The sequence below is a fragment of the Macaca mulatta genome, chromosome 15, assembly GCF_049350105.2.
Source record: "Macaca mulatta isolate MMU2019108-1 chromosome 15, T2T-MMU8v2.0, whole genome shotgun sequence".
NCBI classification, from domain to species: domain Eukaryota; kingdom Metazoa; phylum Chordata; class Mammalia; order Primates; family Cercopithecidae; genus Macaca; species Macaca mulatta.
The window spans coordinates 45842990-45865546 of record NC_133420.1 but is presented as its reverse complement, the minus strand read 5'-3'; the positions used below and the strand labels follow the sequence as shown (position 1 = coordinate 45865546).

At 40.3% G+C, this 22557-nt stretch overlaps 1 protein-coding gene and 1 pseudogene across 1 annotated transcript in view; both read left to right on the top strand.

The window, feature by feature from the left end:
• Positions 1–22162, top strand: part of HSDL2 (hydroxysteroid dehydrogenase like 2) — an 82511-nt gene extending 60349 nt beyond the window's left edge. The window contains 3 exon segments of the mRNA NM_001199126.2: positions 5523–5672; positions 11268–11396; positions 21787–22162. Of these exon segments, the coding sequence (NP_001186055.1) occupies positions 5523–5672; positions 11268–11396; positions 21787–21899 (392 nt within the window). The 3' untranslated portion in view covers positions 21900–22162.
• On the top strand, positions 8657–8971 carry LOC106993644 (large ribosomal subunit protein eL38 pseudogene; annotated as a pseudogene).
• Positions 22163–22557: the final 395 nt, after the last annotated feature.

The following is a 22557-nucleotide window of genomic DNA, read 5'->3' as shown; positions in this document are numbered from 1 at the left end:
CAAAGTGCTAGGATTACAGGTGTGAGCCTCTGCACCTGGCCTCTTTCCTCTGTTTTAAAAATTATTTTTCGGCCGGGCGCGGTGGCTCAAGCCTGTAATCCCAGCACTTTGGGAGGCTAAGACGGGCGGATCACGAGTTCAGGAGATCGAGACCATCCTGGCTAACACGGTGAAACCCCGTCTCTACTAAAATACAAAAAAAATTAGCCGGGCGAGGTGGCGGGCGCCTGTACTCCCAGCTACTCGGGAGGCTGGGGCAGGAGAATGGCGTGAACCCGGGAGGCGGGGCTTGCAGTGAACTGAGATCCGGCCACTGCACTCCAGCCTGGGCAACAGAGCTAGACTCCGTCTCAAAAAAAAAAAAAAAAAATTATTTTTCTTTTTTCTTGATCAGTTGCTTATTTTATAGTATCTTATTTTTTTTTCTCAAAAGCACCAGATTTTAAATTTTATTTCATGTTTAATTCTACAGGTTTTCTCTTTTCTGATTCATTATCCTTTTAAAAACAACTAGCTGGGTGTGGTGGTGCACGTCTGTAATTCCAGTTACTCGGGAGGCTGAGGCAGGAGAATCACTTGAGCCTGGGAGGTGGAGGTTGCAGTGAGCCAAAATCATGTCACTGCACTCCAGATGGGGCGACAGAGTGAAGCTCTGTTTAAAAAAAAAAAAAAAAAAAAAAAGGCTGGGCGCAGTGGCTCACGCCTGTAATCCCAGCACTTTGGGAGGCCGAGATGGGCGGATCACGAGGTCAGGAGATCGAGACCATCCTGACTAACACGGTGAAACCCCGTCTCTACAAAAAAAAAAATACAAAATTAGCCGGGCGCGGTGGCCGGCGCCTGTAGTCCCAGCCACACGGGAGGCTGAGGCAGGAGAATGGCGTGAACCCGGGAGGCGGAGCTTGCAGTGAGTGGAGATCGTGCCACTGCACTCCAGCCTGGGAGACAGAGCGAGACTCCGTCTCAAAAAAAAAAAAAATTCACCATTTGAAAGTGTCTAATGATTTTTAGCATCTTCCCAGAATTGTGCAACCATCTGATACCTCACTTTTTTTACTTTTGCTTTATTGTTTTCTCCTTTCTTTGAGGTCGGTTTTGTTCCTGTTCTTACTTGTTGGGCTAATACTTTATTGTTATTTCTTTTAAAATAATGAAATAAAGTTTGTGCATTTATCCCCTTAACATAGTTTTGGCTACAGCCAATCAATTTTGTTATATACTTTACTCAATTTTGATAGCATTTTAAATTAGTCTGTATAGAAAAACTTAGTATGGGCAGGATGTAGGGGCTCACACCTGTAATCCTAACACTGTGGGAGATAGAGGCGGGATGATCACTTGAGGACAGGAGTTCAAGACCAGCCTGGGCAACATAGCGAGACCCTATCGCTACAAATAGAAAAAATTTAAAACATTAAAAATTAAAAACATTTTTGAAAAGAAAAGCTTAATACAGAAGTATAAAAAAGTATAGAACAGGCCAGGTGCAGTGGCTCACACCTGTAATCCCAGCACTTTGGGAGGCTGAGGTGAGCGAATCACCTGAGGTCGGGAGTTTGAGACCAGCCTGGTCAACACGGTGAAACCCTGTCTCAAATAAAAATACAAAATTAGTTGGGTGCAGTGGTATGTGCCTGTAATCCCAGCTACTTGGGAGGCTGAGGCACCAGAATCGCTTGACCCTGGGAGGTGGAGATTGCAGTGGGCTGAGATCACGCCACTGCACTCCAGCCTGGGTGACACAGCAAGACTCTGTCTCAAAAAAAAAAAAAGTATAGAACAGCTCAAAGAAAAAAATTTAAAGTACCTGTAATCCAATTATAAGTACATTTATATTTTGGCTTATTTCCTTTCAACCACTGTTTTTTTTTTTTTTTTTTGCACATATAACTTAAAATGTATACCCAGAAATAAATATTTTACCAGTAGGTTCATAGTGTGTTTTTTTTTTTTGAAAGAAGCTTTATTTATATTATGTTTAATTGCATAGATTCTCATTTAATTTAACATTACTTAATTATTGTGAAAGTTCTCCATGTCTTCAAAAACAACTTTTTGAGGCTGGGTGCGGTAGCTCATGTCTGTAATCCCAGTCATGGGTGGCTGAAGTGGGTGGATCACTTGAGTCTAGGAGTTCGAGACCAGCCTGGCCAACATGGTGAAACCCTATCTCTATAAAAAATACAAAAAATTAGCTGGGCATAGTGGCACATGCCTGTGGTCCCAGCTACTCAGGAAGCTTGAACTCAGGAAGTTGAGGCTGTAGTGAACCTTGATTGTACCACTGCACTTCAGCCTGGGTGACAGAGTAAGCCCCTGTCTCAAAAAACAATAAATAAATAAATAGATAAATATTGGAGTTCATAGCTCAATTTTAAAATTGGCTTCTAAATAATAATACCTTATATGAATAGTAATGTGTCCCATTCACTTACACTGGTGTACACTTGGAAAATAACTGGGAAGTGGCCTTGCTCAAATAAGCACTGCAAAGGTTAGAAAGTATTAGGTTTTATTGTTGAAGCATGGGGAATACCTTTTTAAAATTTAACTGGTGAAGATGAACTACTGGCCAATTTTATGTTTTCAAATTGTAGAATAAATATGTACGTGTGTATGTATTTACATATTCAGCCTTATATTGTTTAGTTCAGTATCTATTCAAAAACTATCTTAACTAAAATATTCTTACATTCTATCCCAGTTCTTAAGTAGAACCCATCACTTCTCGACTTAATTTTATGTATGTATGCATGTATATGCATTTGCATATTGTCTGTCTACCCTAGTCAGTTTTCTTGTATGTCTGTGTCTGGCTTGGTGTCATGGTAAACTGGCCTCACGTAATTAATTAGAAAGTGTTCCCTCCTCTTGCATTTTTTTTTGGAAGAGTTTTGAAGGTTCGGCAGGCATATAAAAATAGATACTGTATGATTGATTCCATTTATTTGACGATAAACATGAGACAAAACTAATATATGGTGTTAGCAATTAGGAGGGGTTGTGGAGTGGGCTTCTGGGATACCTGTAATGTCCTCTTTCTTGACCTAGGTGGTGATGACACGATGTTTTCACTTTCTTACATAAATTTTGGTCTGGATACACCTGATCACTGTTTCTGAATGTATGTTACACATTAATAAAAAGCAGCGCCATGCTAAGGGCAAGGCAGGAGAAGTGGATAGCCGCCAGTGCAGGCAATAAAGGGGTACACTGTAGTAAATTTTAAAACAATAATAAAACAGGCTAAAGAAATTCTTTAAGGCTTTCATTTCTAATATATGTTTGTACTTTAACTTATAAAAGGAGAAGGGTTTTTTTTTTAAATTTGTGGAAACATCATAATGAAAGGCAATTTATATTCAGTATACTTTATGAATTAATAGCTTACTTTGGGCCGGGCGCGGTGGCTCAAGCCTGTAATCCCAGCACTTTGGGAGGCCGAGACGGGCGGATCACGAGGTCAGGAGATCGAGACCATCCTGGCTAACACGGTGAAACCCCGTCTCTACTAAAAAATACAAAAAACTAGCCGGGCGAGGTGGCGGCGCCTGTAGTCCCAGCTACTCGGGAGGCTGAGGCAGGAGAATGGCGTGAACCCGGGAGGCGGAGCTTGCAGTGAGCTGAGATCCGGCCACTGCACTCCAGCCTGGGCGGCAGAGCGAGACTCCGTCTCAAAAAAAAAAAAAAAAAAAAAAAAAAAATAGCTTACTTTGTACTATGGAGTATCTTTATGCTGTCAATTAGATTTCATTTAATAACCTTTGGGGAATTGTATTAGACAAGATGGCTGTGTATAATTTGAGTTGAGAAACAGATTCACCTTCAGCCTAGAGCACAGATTGGCCTTGGAGTTAATTTAATTAATGAATTGTTCTTACCTGTTTCTGGGGGCAACTACTTAGCTGCCCCTGTGTGATTCTAGGATGATAAATAAAGGAATAGAGAGGCTGGGCATGGTGGCTCACGTCTGCAATCCCAGCACTTTGTGAGGCCAAGGTGGGCAGATCACCTGAGATCAGGAGTTTGAGACCAACCTGGCCAACATGGTGAAATCCTGTCTCTACTAAAAATTCAAAAGTTAGCCGGGCATGGTGGTGGGCACCTGTAGTCTCAGCTACTTGGGAGGCTGAAGCAGGAGAATCGCTTGAACCGGGAGATGGAGGTTGCAGTGAGCCGAGATCAAGTCACTGCACTCCAGCCTGGGTGACAAAGCGAGATTTTGAGACAAATCTCAAAAATAAATAAATAAATAAATAAATAAATACACAAACCGTGACAGTATTGGGGGGCAGCATCATGATACAGGAGCAAAGCAGTCCTATGAACTGCTGTCTTCTCCCCTGGCTTAACATCATATGTTAAGTTGTTATAGCCAGTGGGTTAAGTGAATGCAAGTTTTAAAATGTTGCAGGCAACCTTCATTCCCGTGACCTAGTGTTTCCAGAGAAGGCAGCCTGTTAGTCAGGGGGCTAATAGTTTAACCTCCCTTTTCATCTATTGGGAGGATCAATCTGAATAAGGGAGATGGGGAGAACTTGAGGTTGTATGTCAGACCCTTCTGAGCATTCTCTTTTTGAGCAGGCTGTCCTCAGTTTTCTACATGATCTGTACTTAACAGAGCATTTCTAACCTGTGATGGGAGGATGCAGGATCAATCCATGGGTGAAAGGACTATGTGAATAGATTGAATATAGAGGTAGAGTGATTAGAAAGCACACTTGGGTGTTGATTCAAGCTACAGTCTCCAGTATAGCTCCACTAATTCCACAGCTGATATTTTGATTTCCATCTTTGATTCCAGTGTCATTTTGTTCTCATTTGGTTTTAGAACTCAGAGAAATTGACAAAGGAGTGATTGATTATCATCCCTAATACTCCAGTAGTTGTGTTTAGGTCTGTTTATTTTATTTATATTTTTGAGACAGGGTCTCCCTCTGTCACCCAGGCTGGAGTGCAGTGGCGTGATCTCGGCTCACTGCAGCCTCCACCTCCCAGGCTCAAGTGATCCTCTCACCTCAGCCTCCCAAGTAGCTGGGACTACAGACACCAACCACCACGCCCAGCTAATTTTTGTATTGTTTGTAGAGACAGGGTTTCTCCATGTTGCCCAGGCTGGTCTTGAACTCCTGGGCTCAAGTGATCCGCTCGCCTTCGCCTCCCAAAGTGCTGGAATTACACGCATGAGCCACCACGCCCAGCCTTGGCCTCACAAAGTGCTCAGATATAGAAGGTCTGTTTATAATGAATATTTATAGTTTAGTAGTATTTTTAACCTAATCTGAAAGTTAGCCTTTTATTTGGAGAGTACAAACTATTTACATTTATAGTCACAATTGATGTGTGTTTGACTGTTATTCTGTCAATATGATTTATGCTTTTACATGCCACTTAATGCATTTAAAGTCATTTTGGTCAAATAGGTCTAATTGGTGGCAAGTCTGTCCTGCTGATTAATTAATTCTGTGTGTGGTCCTTCACTGCCAAGCATTAAGGTCATTTGCTTGAATAACATCTTATAGGTGCTGTTCCAGAATTCAAAGAAGAGAAACCGCAGCCGCAACCAAAACCACGTTCTGGAGCTGTGGAAAAAACATTTAGAATTGTTAAGGATTCTCTCAGTGATGATATTGTTAAAGCCACTCAAGCAATCTATCTGTTTGAACTCTCCGGTAAGGACTGCATCTGGTAATCTGAAGTTTTTATGAAACAAAACGGGGTGTTTCCTTTGGAAGAAAATCAGCCTCCAACAGTGATGCCCTGGATAGTTGGCTGCATTCAAGACCCTTACTCTTGAATATAGACATTCAAGAACAGCACCTATAACTATTAATTTGTTTTTGTTGTTGTCTCTTTGAGATGGAGTCTTTGTCACCCAGGTTGGAGAGCAATGGCGTGATCATGGCTCACTTCAGCCTCGACCTACTGGGCTCAAGTGATCCTCCGACTTCAGCCTCCCAATGATTTTTATTTCTAGATTAAGATCAGTGCGTACGGACACATGTAAAGTAAATTTTATTACAAATATTCCCAGTGTTATATAACTCTGGCATATTTGAGAGAAAATCCTGCTTAGAAGGGCATATGGATCATGACAGGTAATATGATACAGTAATTTATCAACTATAGGCACCTTGCCACTTTTATCTTTGACATTAACAGGTCAGTCTGAAAGCAGTCAGCTTTTTTTACATTTCTGTTTTTAAAAAAATTTTTTTTTTTTTTGAGACGGAGTCTCGCTTTGTTGCCCAGGCTGGAGTGCAGTGGTGTGATCTGGGCTCACTGCAACCTCTGCCTCCTGGGTTCAAGCGATTCTCCTGCTTCTCAGCCTTCCAAGTAGCTGGGATTAAAGGCACCCACCATCACACATGGCTATTTTTTGTATTTTTAGTAGAGGTGGGGTTTTGCCATGTTGCCCAGGCTGGTCTCAAACTCCTAGCCTCAAGCGATCCTCCTGCCTCAGCCTCCTCCCAAAGTGCTGAGATTGCACGTGTGAGCCATTGTGCCTGGATGATAGTTAGCTTTTAAAAACCAATTAATATTGTTCTTCTCCATATAAAATTTACTCATGTTAATAATAGTTTAAGAACTAGCTGCCAGGGATGGTGGCATGCAGCTGTAATTGCAGCTACTCAGGAGGCTGAGGCTGGAGGATCACTTGAGCCCAAGAGTTCAAGACTGTAGTACACTGTGATCGCATCTGTGAATAACCACTGCACTCCAGCCTGGACCACACAGTGAGATGCATCTCAAACAAATAAAAGTAAGAAACAGATAAAATTTATGTTACAAAAAAGCTACCTCAGCCCCATTATACACAAACGTTTTTATTCTTCGTCCTCTCTGCTTTATCTTAATCCATCCTGCCTTCCTGTTCTTATTTCCTTGCCATCCTTGGGATCCATCATCCATGGCTTTAGTCACTCTCTTGCTTGTGTCCTAAACTTGCTGGACCCTTTGTGCTTGTGCCATCACCTGACAAAGGACTAGTCCTGGCTGAATCAAACTCTCTGGCTGCTCCACAGTTGCATCCAGGCTGCTAAGTTTTGAGGGAGGAAAGGAAAAAAAAATCACACCGCCTGGGTGGATCTGTACCAGCAGAAATTGACTATTGCCCCACTTCAGCTGAGGTTTAAGCAACACTTCAGAATTCCGTATTTTCATGGTCAGCTTACTGCTGCATTTTCCACAGTGACTATTTTAAACTTTCTCAGTGTTCCTGAAATCTCCCATATTTCCCCTCACCTCTTCCCTGCCAGTGTCAGCAGATCCACTTGCTCTTTGACAGAGGTAGTAGAAGACTGCAGACATAAATTCCTTCAGCTTCCTGCCATCAGATATCAAATCAACCATGATAGGCATCATCCTCGCCTCCTTCCCTCTTAGTAGAATGGAGCTCAGCTCTCCATCAGTGCATCTCAAGCTCTAATGTCTATATCAAGTACCTGGGATCTTCCTAAAATGCAAAATAATGATTCAGTAGGTCTGGAGTGGAGTCTGAGATTCTGCATTTCTGACAGGTAATGACAGTATTGCAGTCCATGGATCATACTTGGAAGCAAAGTTCTAGATCCCATTTTCCCTGGCCTTCTCAAGAATTTTGTGCTGTTAATTGTACCTTGTCCTCAATCTGTTCATCTTGCAGCCTCCTTCCCAGTGGTATTTTAATGTTCTCAATTCTTTTCTAACTTTAAAACGGAACCCAATGACAATAACAAACCACGCACCCCATCTTTTTTCTCCTTTTCAGAGCCAGACTGATGTTCATCTACAACTTACTCCCCTGAACACACCCTGCTGATACCATTTGTTTCCATTTCACAGAATTGGTTTTCACCAAGGTCCTTGATGACTTCCATGTCACCAGTGGGCATGTGTCATTCCTCCCTTGTGACCACACTGCAGCATTTGATATTGCTGACCACACTTTCCTTGTGGAAATGCTCCTTCCCCGGTCCTTCATTGTAACCTCCTTGCTTTCCTTCCCTGCCTGTGATCATAGCTTGTCAGTCTCCCTTGCTGGCTGCTTCTCCTCTGTCCTTCCCTTAAGCAGTGTTCTCCACGTCACTGTCTCAGCACTCTTGACACTCTACTTCTGACACTTTCTCTAGGAAACTTCAACCATTCACGTGGCTTCAGTGACCATATGAACCGATTGATTATGTGTCCCTGTTTCTAGCTTAGCCAGACTTCATCTGACATTTTTAGTTAACTATCACAAAGATGTCTCAGCCTGAAAATGTCCAAAACAACCATTCCCAGGACCTGCCTTTGCAACCACCCATTAAATCTGCTGAGTGTCTGGCTTACTGTGTCTCTTGGGCACTGTCAATCCACACCCTCTCTCTGCATGCTTCCTTGCCATGCCTCGAAAAATTAAGGAAATTCCTGGGTGGCTCATGCCTATTATCCCAGCACTTCGGGAGGCTGAGGTGGGCAGATCACCAGAGGTCAAGACCAGCTTGGCCGGCATGGCAAAACCTCATCTCTACTAAAAAATATAAAAATTAGCCGGGCTTGGTGGTGTGCGCCTGTAGTCCCAGCTACTTGGGAGGAGGCTGAGGCAGGAGAATTGCTTGAACCCTGGAGACGGAGGTTGCAGTGAGCCCAGATTGCATCACTGCACTCCAGCCTGGGCAACAGAGCGAGACTCTGACTCAAAGAACGAAAGAAAGGAAAAAGAAAAATGGAGGAAATCAAGCACTTTCTGCTCAGATCCAGGCAAGTGGATGCCATATCTGTCAAGATCAAGAAAAATAAAGTTCACAGCAGCAGGATTATACTTTGGTTGTCACAGACAAAGAGAAGGCAGAGAAACTGAAGCAGTCCCTGCCCCCTGGTTTGACAGTGAAGGAGCTGAGATGAACCAGACACACTGGTTTGAGCTGTATTACAATTTTAAACGATGCCTGTAATCCCAGCACTCTGGGAGGCCGATCACTTGAGCTCAGGAGTTTGAGACCAGGCTGGGTAACATAGTGAGACCCTGTCTCTACAAAAATAAAAATAAAAAATTAGCTGGACATGGTGATGTATGCCTGTAGTCCCAGATACTTGGGAGACTGAGACAGGAAGGCTGCTTAAGCCCAGAAGGTCGAGGCTGCAGTGAGCGGTGATCATGCCACTTCCCTCTAGCCTGGGCAACACAGCAAGACCTGTCTTAAAAAATTAAAAATAAAGCAATCTGTTGTTCTTCAGTAGTCTTCTCCCACTTAAAAAACAAATCCACCCAAGCCAAGAACTAGCAGATCATTCCTATGTACCCTCCCCACCTTTTCCTCTTCATATGCAGTTACCTAGTCTTATGGTTCTGCCTTGAAATTCTCTCTCAAATGTACCCACTTTTCTCCATGCCTCTGCCACGCTCCCAGTCCAGGCATGCACCCTCAAGCTCCTGAACTATCCCAACACCATCCTTACTAGCCCTCTCCATTCTTTTGATTTCTCTCCATGTATTATCTACACTGCAGGTAGGGCCATACGCAAACCTTACCATATGACACATCCTGTAGGATGAAGTCATTCAATCTTTTACATGACTGGCTGTGCTCAGACCTAGACTGCCTCACAAGCTCATCCAACACCCATCTACCTTCTAGTGCCACTGTGTTTTTTTCAGTTCCTCACACATGCTGCACTCTTGATTCTCGCTTTTCTGCATATGCTGTTCTCATTGCCTGAAATACTTTCCCTCTACCATGTCCATCCAGCTAATTCTTACTTCACTTTCAAATCTCAGCTTCAACTGAGCTTTCCTGACCCTTTTTGAAAATTTAATTTTGCATTGCAGTAAAAGATGCATAAAATTGTAACCACTTCTTTTGTTCTTTTTTTTTCTTTTGAGATGGAGTTTCACTCTTGTTGCCCAAGCTGGAGTGCAATGGCGTGATCTTGGCTTACTGCAACCTCTGCCTCCCGGGTTCAAACGATTTTCTTGCCTCAGCCTCCCAAGTAGCTGGGATTACAGGTGCTCCCCACCACACCTGGCTAATTTTTTGTATTGTTAGTAGAAACAGGGTTTCACCATGTTGGCCAGGCTGGTCTCGAACTCCTGACCTCAGGTGATCTGCCCACTTTGGCCTCCCAAAGTGCTAGGATTACAGGTGTGAGTCACCATGCCCAGCCTATTTTAACCACTTCTAAGTGTACAGCTTAGTAGCATTAAATGCATTCACATTGTTTTATAACAGTCATCACCGGCCAGGTGCAGTGGCTCACGCCTGTAATCCCAGCACTTTGGGAGGCTGAGGTAGGCGGATCACCAGGTCAGGAGATCGAGACCATCCTGGCTAACATGGTGAAACCCCGTCTCTACAAAAAATACAAAAAATTAGCTGGGCACAGTGGCAGGCGCCTGTAGTCCCAGCTACTTGGGAGGCTGAGGCAGGAGAATGACGTGAACCCAGGAGGCGGAGCTTGCAGTGAGCCGAGATTGAGCCACTGCACTCCAGCCTGGGTGACAGAGCAAGACTCCGTCTCAAAAAAAGAAAAAAAAAGGAAAGAAAACAAAACAAAACAAAAAACAATCATCAACATCTATCTCCAGAACTTTTTCATCATTCCAAGTGAAACTCTATACCCATTCAACAGTAACTCCCATTCCCCCATCCCCCAGTCCCTAGGAACCACTGTTCTACTTTCTGTCTTTATGAGTGGTTTTTTTTTTTTTTTTTTTTTTTTTGAGACGGAGTCTCACGCTGTTGCCCAGGCTGGAGTGCAGTGGCGCGATCTCGGCTCACTGCAAGCTCCGCCTCCCGGGTTCCCACCATTCTCCTGCCTCAGCCTCCTGAGTAGCTGGGACTACAGGCGCCCGCCACCGCGCCCGGCTAATTTTTTTTTTGTATTTTTAGTAGAGACGGGGTTTCACTGTGGTCTCGATCTCCTGACCTTGTGATCCGCCCGCCTCGGCCTCCCAAAGTGCTGGGATTACAGGCTTGAGCCACCGCACCCGGCCCTTTATGAGTTTTCTTACTCCGGGTATTTTGACTCTTTAATATGCTCCCACGTCACCCTCTACTTCCTCTTTTGTGAGTAGAACCATGTTTTTTTTTTTTTTTTTTTTTTTTTTTTTTTTATTGAAGAGTATTCAGAGCCTAGCAGAGTACCTGGACATGCTTAATAAATATTTGCTGAATTTGACTGATGGAGGTCTGGGGATTTTAACTTGGGAAACAGCATTTTGTAAGATTATTCTAATTGAAGTAATTATTAAATTTAAGAAGAACAGGGCTCCTATAACACTGATTTCCATATGTTTATCTCTCTAGGTGAAGATGGTGGCACGTGGTTTCTTGATCTGAAAAGCAAGGGTGGGAATGTCGGATATGGAGAGCCTTCTGATCAGGCAGATGTGGTGATGAGTATGTCTACTGATGACTTTGTAAAAATGTTTTCAGGTGAGTTTTCCAGTTTATTAGTTTACCTTATTGTTCAGCGAAAATTTAGTTCTGATATTTTGCTTTATCCCTTCCCAAATAATCAAGACTTGTAGATGTTGGCAGCAGTGGAATCTTAGTTTTGGGAAGGCTGTTCTTACTGTTGCCTCTATTGCCACTTCTCCCTCCTCTCACAGGTGGAAGGCAGATGTCAGAATCATTTTTTTCCATTACTGAGAAGCCAGTAATGTTGGGAACAGAGAGATAATTCAAAGGGACTCCTGAGTGGGCTTCAACATATTAGCTGGCCTAAGGTATTATGTTTCCAATAACACCCCAGTCACTGGAGGCACTGAACTCAGTAGCAGCAATTCACTTATCAAGAGTAAGGTCGTGCTTCCATCCTGCCAGCTGTTTGAATAGGAAACACATACCAGCCCTCGGCCATGGCCTAGTAACCCTGCTTTCTGTGGAGTCTCAAACCCAGAGAACCTTTTGTGTGATTTTTCTATTCTGTCCATTTACCTCTAACTGTGCTAGAAAATTAAGGATAATTTTCTCTTTTTTACTCTTAGAAAACTACTCCAAATGATAAGTTAATTAACTCAAATTCTAAAAAACTAGAAGCAGCACTTGAAACTAAGCATAACATTCTGATCTAAAGAGTCTTTCATGGAATGAATTATAAATGTTATTCAGACTTCGTTCTGTTTTAATCTTTCTAAACAGGAACATGGTGTATTCTGTGCCCTCTAAGTCTTTCTTTCCAGTTCTAATTCAGGATGCTAATTGCCTACATTCCATCTGAGCCAATCTGTATACAGTGTACTAATGATCAACATTTCTTCAACTTTTCCCTTTTTTTAAAGTGGTGTTAAATGTTCATATGAAAATTAGAAAAGATAGGCCAGGCATGGTGGCTCATGCCTGTAATCCCAACACTTTGGGAGGCCAAGGTGGGAGGATCACTTGCGCCCAGGAGTTTGAGACCAGCCTGGGCAACATGGGGAAACCATGTCTCTACAGAAAATACAAAAATTGGTTGGGTGTGCTGGTGCGCACCTGTAGTCCCCAGCTACTCCAGTGGTTAAGGTAGGAGGATTGCCTGAGCCCAGGAGGTGGAGGCTGCAGTAAGTTGAGATAAGACCACTGCACTCCAGCCTGGGCGGCAGAATGAGACCCTGTCTCAAAAAAAGAGAAAGTATACCTAAGAAAAAAGAAAATAAAATTATTTTTACCATACCACTGAAAGATGACCATAATATACATATGTATGATGCTAAACCATAACCAAACCAAAATATGGTTTAGCATCTATATATGTATGTTATGCTCATCTTATTATGGTTTGCATAATTTGGTTTAGCATCATACATATGTATATTTGTGTGTGTGAGTGTATATAAATATACATGTGTGCTTATAAAAACAGGATCATACCATTACTGCTGTTTGGCAATCTTTTTCACTTAATACACTATAACATCTTTTCAATGTTTATCAGTGGTTTTCCCTTTAAGGATTTTTTTTTTTTTTTTTTTTGAGATGTAGTTTAGCTCTTGTTGCCCAGGCTGGAGTGCAATGGTGCAACCTTGGCTCACTGAAACCTCTGCCTCCAGGTTCAAGTGATTCTTCTGCCTCAGCCTCCAGAGTTGCTGGGATTACAGGTGCCCACCACCATGCCTGGCTAATTTTTTGTATTTTTAGTAAAGACAGGGTTTCACCATGTTGGCCAGGCTGGTCTCGAATTCCTGACCTCAGGTGATCCACCCACCTTGGCCTCCCCAAGTGCTGGCATTACAAGCGTGAGCCACCATGCCTGGCCCCTTTAATGATTTTTAATAGTTTAGTGTTTCAACAACTATCTCTCCATAGAGCTTAAACACAGTTCTTTGGACACATTTAATAAATGCTCAATGAATTGGTGAACTGGTTTCTTATAAGTATTGAACATGAAGACCATTTAAAATAAAAATTTATTGTCAACTTCTAAATGGAAATAACAGTAATTATGTATGATTTATTTATTATATGATTGCTATAGGTTAAGCAATACTCCCAACAGTCCTTTCCAATAAAATATGTTCTCCATTTTATACCAGTAAGTACTGAGGCTTTGATAAATAATAAGCCCAAGGTCAGCTGATGAATGAGAAAATAGAGCTAGGATTTGAATCCAAGCTAACTCCAAAGCTTATGCTAGTCTGCCCTCCAAAGGTGAAGAAATCAAGTGACTTCTTTCTTTACATTTCACTTATGTAGCATACACTTGAAATAATAGGCTTTTTATTGGTATCTTTCTTTGAATGTGGTCTTGAGTTCACTGGATGAGGTCAGTCAGTTATATGAATTATTTAAAAAAAACAGTTATTCTTATCAAGTATATTTTATAGGTATGGTTTAGATTGGGAGCAAGTGAGTTTGCTTGTGCTTCTTATGTCCTTTTATTCTGTTTTTCCCATCTGCTTTCCTCTAAATGGGCACAATTTAGACTTTACATCCTAAGAATTCTCTTTGATGAAACCATAGCCATTTCTATGCCTAGTTTATATAGTGGATACATTATAAACATAAAATTTAGGCCAGGCATGGTGGCTCATGCCTGTAATCCCAGCACTTTGGGAGGCCAAGGCAGATGCATGCCTTGAGGTCAGGAGTTTGAGACCAGCCTGGCCTACAGGGCGAAACCCTGTCTCTACCAAAAATACAAAAATTAGCCGGGTGTGGTGGCACATGCCTGTAACTCCAGCTCCTTGGGAGGCTGAGGCACAAGAATAGGCTGAACCTTGGAAGCAGAGGTTGCAGTGAGCTGAGATCAAGCCACTGCACTCCAGCCTGGGTGACTGACTGACACTCTGTCTCAAAAAAAAAAAAAAAAAAAAAAAAAAAAGCAACTAGTAACCAACTAATCGGAATCTCTCCTTTTGGCCAATAGAGGCCACTATATGGTGGAGCAGTATGATAGAAATAAAGTAAATTGAGCAGTATTACTTTACTTGAGGAGGGGTGTGTGTGTGTGTGTGTGTGTGTGTGTGTGTGTATAAAACATTGAGCTTACTAGCTTTTTAAAAAACCTTTTGTTAAAACAGTATTGTTGAGGTCTAATTCACATGCAATAAAATTTACCATCCTAAGTATAAATGATTTTTAATAAATTTATAGTTGCACAGCCATAACTACAGTCCAGTTATGGACTGTATGTTATGAGAACATTTCATCACACCAAAAAATTCTCTCATGTCTCTTTGCAGTCAATCCTATTTCCACTCCCAACCCCCTAGCCAGCCAAATACTAATTTCCTCTCCGTCTCTATAAATTTGCTATTTCTGGACATTTTATATATATGGAATAAAACAGTGTATAGTCTTTTGCATCTAGGTCCTTTTACTTAGCATAGGCTTTTGATATTCATTCATATATATGTTGTAGCTGGTATCAATAGTTCGGTTCCTTTTTATTGCTGAATAGTATTCCATTGTATGGATATACCACATGTTGTTTATTCACTCTCCAGCTGATGGACACTTGGATTGTTTCAAGTTTTTGGCTATTATGAATATTGCTGCTATGAACATTCTCATACATGTATCAGTATGGATATTTGTTTTCATTTTTCTTGGGTAGATTTTTAAGAATGGAATTGCTAGGTCATATGGTAAGTTGACATTTAACTTTTTTTTTTTTTTTCACTTAAAATAAAATAGAGATAGGGTCTCGCTTTGTTGCCCAGGCTGGTCTTGAACTTTTGGGCTAAAGCAATCCTCCCACCTCAGCTTTCCAAAGTCCTGGGATTACAGGTGAGAACCACTGTAAGCCAATATTTAACTTTTTAAGAACCTACCAAACTATTTGCTACAGTGCCTATACCATTTTTATAGTCCCATCAGCAGTGTATTAAGGTTTCATTTTCTCTACCTACTCACCAACACTTGTTGTCTTTTAAAAACATTTTTTTAAACTGCTCCTTGCAGAGCAGGGTCAACTCATAGGCAGTATACCCAGAGTTGGCTTGTTGTCTTTTTTATTATAGCCATTCTAGTAGGCGTGTAGTGGTATCTCATATATTTGTTTATGTGTTTGTTTATTTTTTGAGACAGAGTCTTGCTCTGTCTCCCAGGCTGGAGTGCAGTGGCATGATCTTAGCTCGCTGCAACCTCCACCTCCTGGGTTCAAGCAATTCTCATGCCTCAGCCTCCCAAGAAGCTGGGATTACAGGCATGCACTACCACACCTAGGTAATTTTTGTATTTTTACTAGAGATGGGGTTTCACCATGTTGGCCAGGCTGCTCTCAAACTCCTGGCCTCAAGTGATCCACCCACCTCAGCCTCCCAAAGCGCTGGGATTATAGGCACGAGCCACCGTGCCTAGTGTTGTTTTAATTTGCATTTTCTTACTGATAATGATGTTAAACATATTTTCATGTGTTTAATAGCTATTTATATTGGGTGAATTGTCTATTCAGTCTTTGCTCATTTTAAAATTGAGTTGTCAGCCAGGCATGGTGGCTCATGCCTATAATTTCAACACTTTGGGGGGCCAAAGAAAGAGGATACTTGAGGCCAGGAGTATGAGACCAGCCTGAATAACATAGTGAGACCCTGCTTCTAAACACACACACACACACACACAAAATAAAGTAAAATTGAGTCATCTTTTTAATATTGAGTTGTAAGATTCTTTATAAATTCTGGATGCATGTTCTTTATTGGATATGTGATTTGCAAATATTTTCTCCCAGTATGTGGCTTCTCTTTCCATTTTCTTAATAGTATATTTGTATTACAAAAGTTTTTTGTTTTGATCAAGTTTAATCTATGATTTTTTCCTCTTATGGTTCATGCTTTTCCCACTAAATATTTTATTCTTTTTTACTATTGTGAATGAAATTATTGTTGTTAGTTTATTCCAAATTGCCTGTTTCTGGTATATAGACCTATACTTAATTTTTGTGTTTTGATTTTGTATCATTTGAATTAATTAGTGAAGCCATTTTGTAGCTGGGATTTTTTTGTAGGAATATTTTAAATTAACAATTCAATTTCTTGTTGTATGTCAATAGCTTTTTAAAAACAGCTTTATTGAGATATAATTCATATACCATACAGTTCACCCATTTAAAGTGTATTTTATTTTTTGAGACAGAGTCTCACTCTGTCAGCCCAGCTGGAGTGCAGTGGTGCAATCTTGGCTCACTGCAACATCTGCCTCCTGGGTTCAAGCAATTCTCCTGCCTCAGTCTCCCAGGTAGCTGAGATTACAGGAGCCCACTACCATGCCTGGCTAATTTTTGTATTTTTAGTAGAGACAGAATTTCACCATGTTGGCCAGACTGGTCTCGAACTCCTGACCTCAGGCAATCTGCCTGCCTCGGCCTGCCAAAGTGCTGGGATTACAGGCATGAGCCACCGCGCCTGGCTGCAATCGGCCGCAATTAGTCATTTTAAAGTGTATAGTTCAGTGACATTTAACATTCACAATGCTGTGCAACCACCACTTCTCCCTGGTTTCAAAATTTTTTCATCACTGCAGAAGAATACCTGTACCATATGTAAGTAAGCACTTCTCATTCTCACCTCCCCTGGCAACCACTAATCTGCTTTTTCTCTATTGATTTGCATATTCTGAATATTTTAAATAAATGGAATCATACAATATGTGATTTTTTGCATCTGACTTATTTTACTTAGTATAATGTTTTTGAGGTTCATCCAAGCTGTAGCATGTATCAGTACCTCATTTCTTTTTATGGCTGAATATTATTCCATTATATGGATTTGCCACAATTCATTTACCCATTCATCTTCTGATAGACAGGTAGGTTATTTCTGCTGTCTGGCTATTATGAATAATGCTTCAATAAACATTCATATACAAGTTTCTGTGTGGATATATGTTTTCCTTTCTCTTGGCTATCTACATGGGAGTAGAATTTCTAGGTCATAATATATGTTTAACTTCTCAAAGAATTGCCAAAAGGTGTTTCATAGTGGCTACATCATTTACATTCCCACGACCAATGTACAAGGATTTCTATTTTTCCATATCCTAGCCCTTACCAACACTTCTTTTCTGGTTTTTTTAAATTATTTTGTTTTTTCATTATTGCCACCCTAGTGGATGTGAAATGGCTTCTTGTTGTTTTGATCTGCATTTCTCTAATGACAAATGATATACATTTTTTCATGTGCTTATGGATCAAAGGTATTTCCTTGGAGAAATCTCCATTCAAGTCCTTTGCCATTTCAAAATTTGGTTATTTGTCTTTTATTATTCAGTTTTAAGAAATTATGGCGAGGCGCAGTGGCTCACACCTGTAATCCTAGCACTTTGGGAAGCCGAGGAGGGCAGATCACTTGAGGTCAGGAGTTCGAGACCAGCCTGGCCAACATGGTGAAACCCTGTCTCTACTAAAAATACAAAAATTAGCCAGGTATGGTGGCAGGCGCCTGTAATCCCATCTACTTAGGAAACTGAGGCAGGAGAATCGCTTTAACCCAGGAAGCGGAGGTTGCAGTGAGCCAAGATCATGCCACTGTACTCTAGTCTGGGTGACAGAGAGACACTGTATCCAAAAAAAAAAAAAAAAAAGAAAGAAACTCTTCATATATTTTCAGTTACGTTTCATCAGATACATGATTTACAAATGCTTTTTCACATTTTTTGTGGGTTGTCTTTCACTTTCTTGATGATATATTTTGAAGCACATATGTTTTTAGTTTTAACGTTCAACCTATGTTTTTTGGTTTTTACTTCCAGTGTCATATCTAAGAATCATTTGCCAAATCAAGGTTAGGAAGCTTTATCCCTATATTTTCTTCTAAGAGTTTTGAGTTTTACCTCTTACATTTAGGTTTATGATTCATTTTAAGTTAATTTTTGTAGATAGCAGGAGAGTCCAACTTCATTCTTTTGTATGTGGATATCCAGTTATCCCAGCACCATTTGTGGAATAGACTGTTTTTTCCTGTGTTAAATGGTCTTGGCACCCTTGTTGAAGGAAGATCAGTTGACTATAGACACATGGGTTTAAACCCATAGATGTATAGGTACAGTTAATTACAGAATTACCAAATGACAATTTCTACTTGTAAATCTATACTCAAAAGAATTGAAAACAGGCACTCAAACAAATAAATGTACATGCATATTCACAGCAGCGCTATTCACAATAGGCAAAAGACGGAAACAACCCAAATGTCCATTAAGGGATACATGGATAAACAAAGAGTGGTATATACATACAATGAAATTGTAGTCAGCCATAAAAAGGAATGAAGTACTGACACATGCTATACCATGGGACATTATGCTAAATGAAAAAAGCCAGACACCAAAGATCATATACTGTCGAAATCCTTTTATATTAAATATCTAGAATGGGTGCATCCAGAGACACAGAGAGCTGTTGGTGGTTGCCAGAGTCTGGAGGCAGGGGGAACTGCTAATGCTGAATCCCTGAGGGTTTCATTTTGGGATGATGAAAATGGGTTGAAACTAGATAGATACCACATGTGTTGCGTGGTGGTACACAACATTGTGGCTGGACTTAAATGCCACTGAATTATTTCTCTTCCTTTTCTTATAAGGGCACTAATCCCATCATTCTGGCTCCATCCTCATGATTTCACCTAAACCAAATTATTTTCCCAACGCCCCACTTCCTGAGACCATCACACCGAGGGCAAGAGCTTCAAGAGATGAAGTTTGTGGGGAATGCCAACATTCAGTCCATGACACTAAGCAGAGTCTTCCTGTACTCTTCCCACAGCTTCCTGATGCAGTTTTCTACATTGTCAAATGTATCAGCTCATGTCAGTCCATTTTTTCCCTGGAGCCCTTTGTCTTCATGTTATAATCCAGACCTGAAGCTCATTAAGCCTGCTACACAGCTGTTGTCCTAGAAATTTAACTCTCTCCTGCATTGAATCTCCTGTTTCCTGGATCCCATGTCTTCTTTCTTCCTTTTCTTCATTTTGGTGGCACACATTCTCCAGTAGTTTCATGAGAAAAGATACCTTAGAGAAAATTTTTGTGTGTATCTGAAACCACTATTATTCTACCAACTCTCTTGATTGTTTGGGTAGAGATTTCTGGGTTGCAATTCATTTTCCCTCAGAATTTTGAGGCCATTGCTTTATCATCTTAAGATTATCGTTGAGAATTTGATGTTGTTGTTCTTAATCTTTTCTATCTACCCTTGTCCTTTCTGAAAGTTTTTGAAATCAGAGGCATCTTTCTCTGTGGTGGTCTCATATTTCACAGTGATAAAAGGTAAATGTCTTCTGTCATTTTTTCAGCCCCTTGAAAAGTTCTTACGTTATTTCTTTGATAGTTCTCTCAGTTTTCTCTCTTCTGACTTTCTGGAGAAAAGATCATCTGATTTAATCATGCATTTCTCCTATTGCACATGTATTTGTATAATTCTTTTCACCTTCTAGGAGATCGACTCACCTTCTTTTTCCTTTCTATTGCATTTTAATTTTGTTGAGTAAAATTTTAATTTCTAAGAGCTCATCTTGTTTTCTTCCTCCTCGTCAATCCAACCCATCCCCTGTCTTTCCCTGGTATCGCTGCCTTTCCCCCTTTCCCTTTTTCTCCCCTCTCCTTCCTCTTTATCCCCTCTTCTTTTCATCTCTCCTTCCTGTGCTCCTCCTCTTCCCTCCGTCTCCGCCTGCATCCTGTTCTCCATCCCTTGCTGTATTATTTTCTTTTATCTCTGAGGGCAGAGATTATGGAATTTTTAATTTGTTCTCCATTTACTCTATTTTAGTTATCTTTCGTCTGAGCCTGCATTCTGTTTCCTCCAAGTTGCTCTTATCTATGTTTTGGTTTTGGTTATATTTGATGTCCATTCATCTCTATGGGCAAGGCTTTGCAAAGCTGATTGGAAGATGTGTGTGAGTGGGGTGGGTGGAATGGTAGGCTTCACTGTAGAATAACAGAGCATGATCCAGTTGATTTAGCTGAAGGACACCCAGATGTCTGTGTTTTTTGAGGGGCTGTTCTGTTCCTTCAATAATAAAGATCCTTCAGTATCCTCCATGTAAATAAAAGTTGCCCTTCATTTATTATTTGCTAGTATTGGGATTTAAACATCACATTGTCTTAAAGTAGGACACAGCTCAGTTTATTCATTAAAAGAGTTGGACTTGATCCTTTCTACCTTATAATAACTCTATGAGGCTTTGCTACAACCTCTATTTGGAATCATTTAAAGGCATTTAATAGCTTAATATAATATATATAAAATACATTAACTCATATACTTTCTCTACAAAGAACCTGTGTGGAGCACAGTGGTGGGGAGGGTGGCTACTAATATACCAAACACATTTTGTGCCTTCTAGGAGATCTGTCATCTATATCAATTAGCATAATGTAAGACAAAATCATAAATGAGGCTGGGCCAGATGGCTCACATCTGTAATCCCAGCACTCTGGGAGGCAAGTGGATCACTTGAGACCAGCCTGGGCAACATAGCAAAACCTCATCTCTACAAAATTAGCCCTGCATGGTGTTGTACGCCTGTAGTTCAGCTACTTAAGAGGCTGAGGTAGGAGGTTCGGCTGAACCTGGGAAGTCGAGGCTGCAGTAAGCAACGATCACACCACTGTACTCCAGCCTGGGAGACAGAGTGAGACCCTGTCTCAAAATAAAAAGAAAAGGAAAAAAAAAGTCATAAATGAAAGGCAGACATATCTGGCTTTGAATTGCAGCACTGCCTCATACAAGCTGTGTGACCTTGGGCAAGTCAAAATCCTTTTTGAGTCTGTTTCCTCATTAATTCCACTATGTGACAGACCCCGTACTGACACTGGAATAAGAGTAGCAGATAACAAATGTACTTCTCTCCATGGAGCTCATATTTATTACATGTTGTTACTAGCTACAATTCTATTTTAATGCTCACATTTTTTATACCCTGGCATTTCTGTGGTTAAAGTAATGCTAACACATATTTTGTGTCCATACACTATACTTTTAATGATCATTTCTTAAGAATATTTTGTTCATTTACACTCTTTGGTTTTTTTAACTTAAACTTGAAATGTTAAAAGTTTAATGAACTATCATAAGTTGGAAAATTAACTAAAATAGACAGTATTTGTTTAGCAGAATTCATTAGAGGGCCGTGTATCCTTTAGTGTATAAAAATCTTTTTAGTGTAAAAACATTTGCTCTAATCTTTTGCTGATTGTGGTTTTTATGCTAGCTCTTATAGGATATTGTTAACATTTAAGTCTAGGAATTGGGATTCCCAAGATACTGATAAAATGCTGTAACAGAAATTTCTGTGCTTCTGAGGTTTATAGAACTCGAGATTCTTTTAGAATGAGTGTTCTTAAAGCAGTATATCCCTAAGGGCATTCATGGTTGCTTTTCTCTCTTCTCCTTTTCTCATTTTAGGGAAACTAAAACCAACAATGGCATTCATGTCAGGAAAATTGAAGATTAAAGGTAACATGGCCCTAGCAATCAAATTGGAGAAGCTAATGAATCAGATGAATGCCAGACTGTGAAGGAAAAGATAAAAAAAAAAAAAAATATTGACTGCTATGCTCAAAAAGTAAAAAAAGCTCAACAGTTAAAATCTAATGTTTGTTTTCTTCCCTGTTGTGTTATAAGGATATGCACGTTTGTTCTGGAAAAAATAGAATTTGTCTCTAAAAGACCTGAAATTGTAATTAAAACAGCAAGCTAATCAAACATAAGCTTCATTAAGTGGGATTCTAAGACAGTATGTGTTTTTATATTTCAAGGGTTTAACCCTTTGAGCCTTACATCTCACTCACTGTCTTTCTCCAAGAAAAGTATTTTGGGCAGCCAGTCAGATCAAGCAGTAAAATTAGCTCTTTGTCATGTAAAATGAAGCTAGTCTGTTTTAAAATTTTTAGTTTTGGATTGTATACTAATGAAAATTTTAATGATGTATTTGATTTTTATATACTTATTTTAAAGAAAATCGTATATAGTGCATTTAACAAAAATCACAAAAAACGAATTAACTACTACTGGTGAGGACTAAATGAAACAATTCATTTTTCATTTTGATAACTAGCTTTCCAGGTAGACTTAGCCATAGGAAAATATTACTAATGTAATTTAACAAATTGCAGTATGTATTCCATGTAAAAATATGTTTAAATTGTCCTAAAACAAAATAATTTTCTCCCTAGG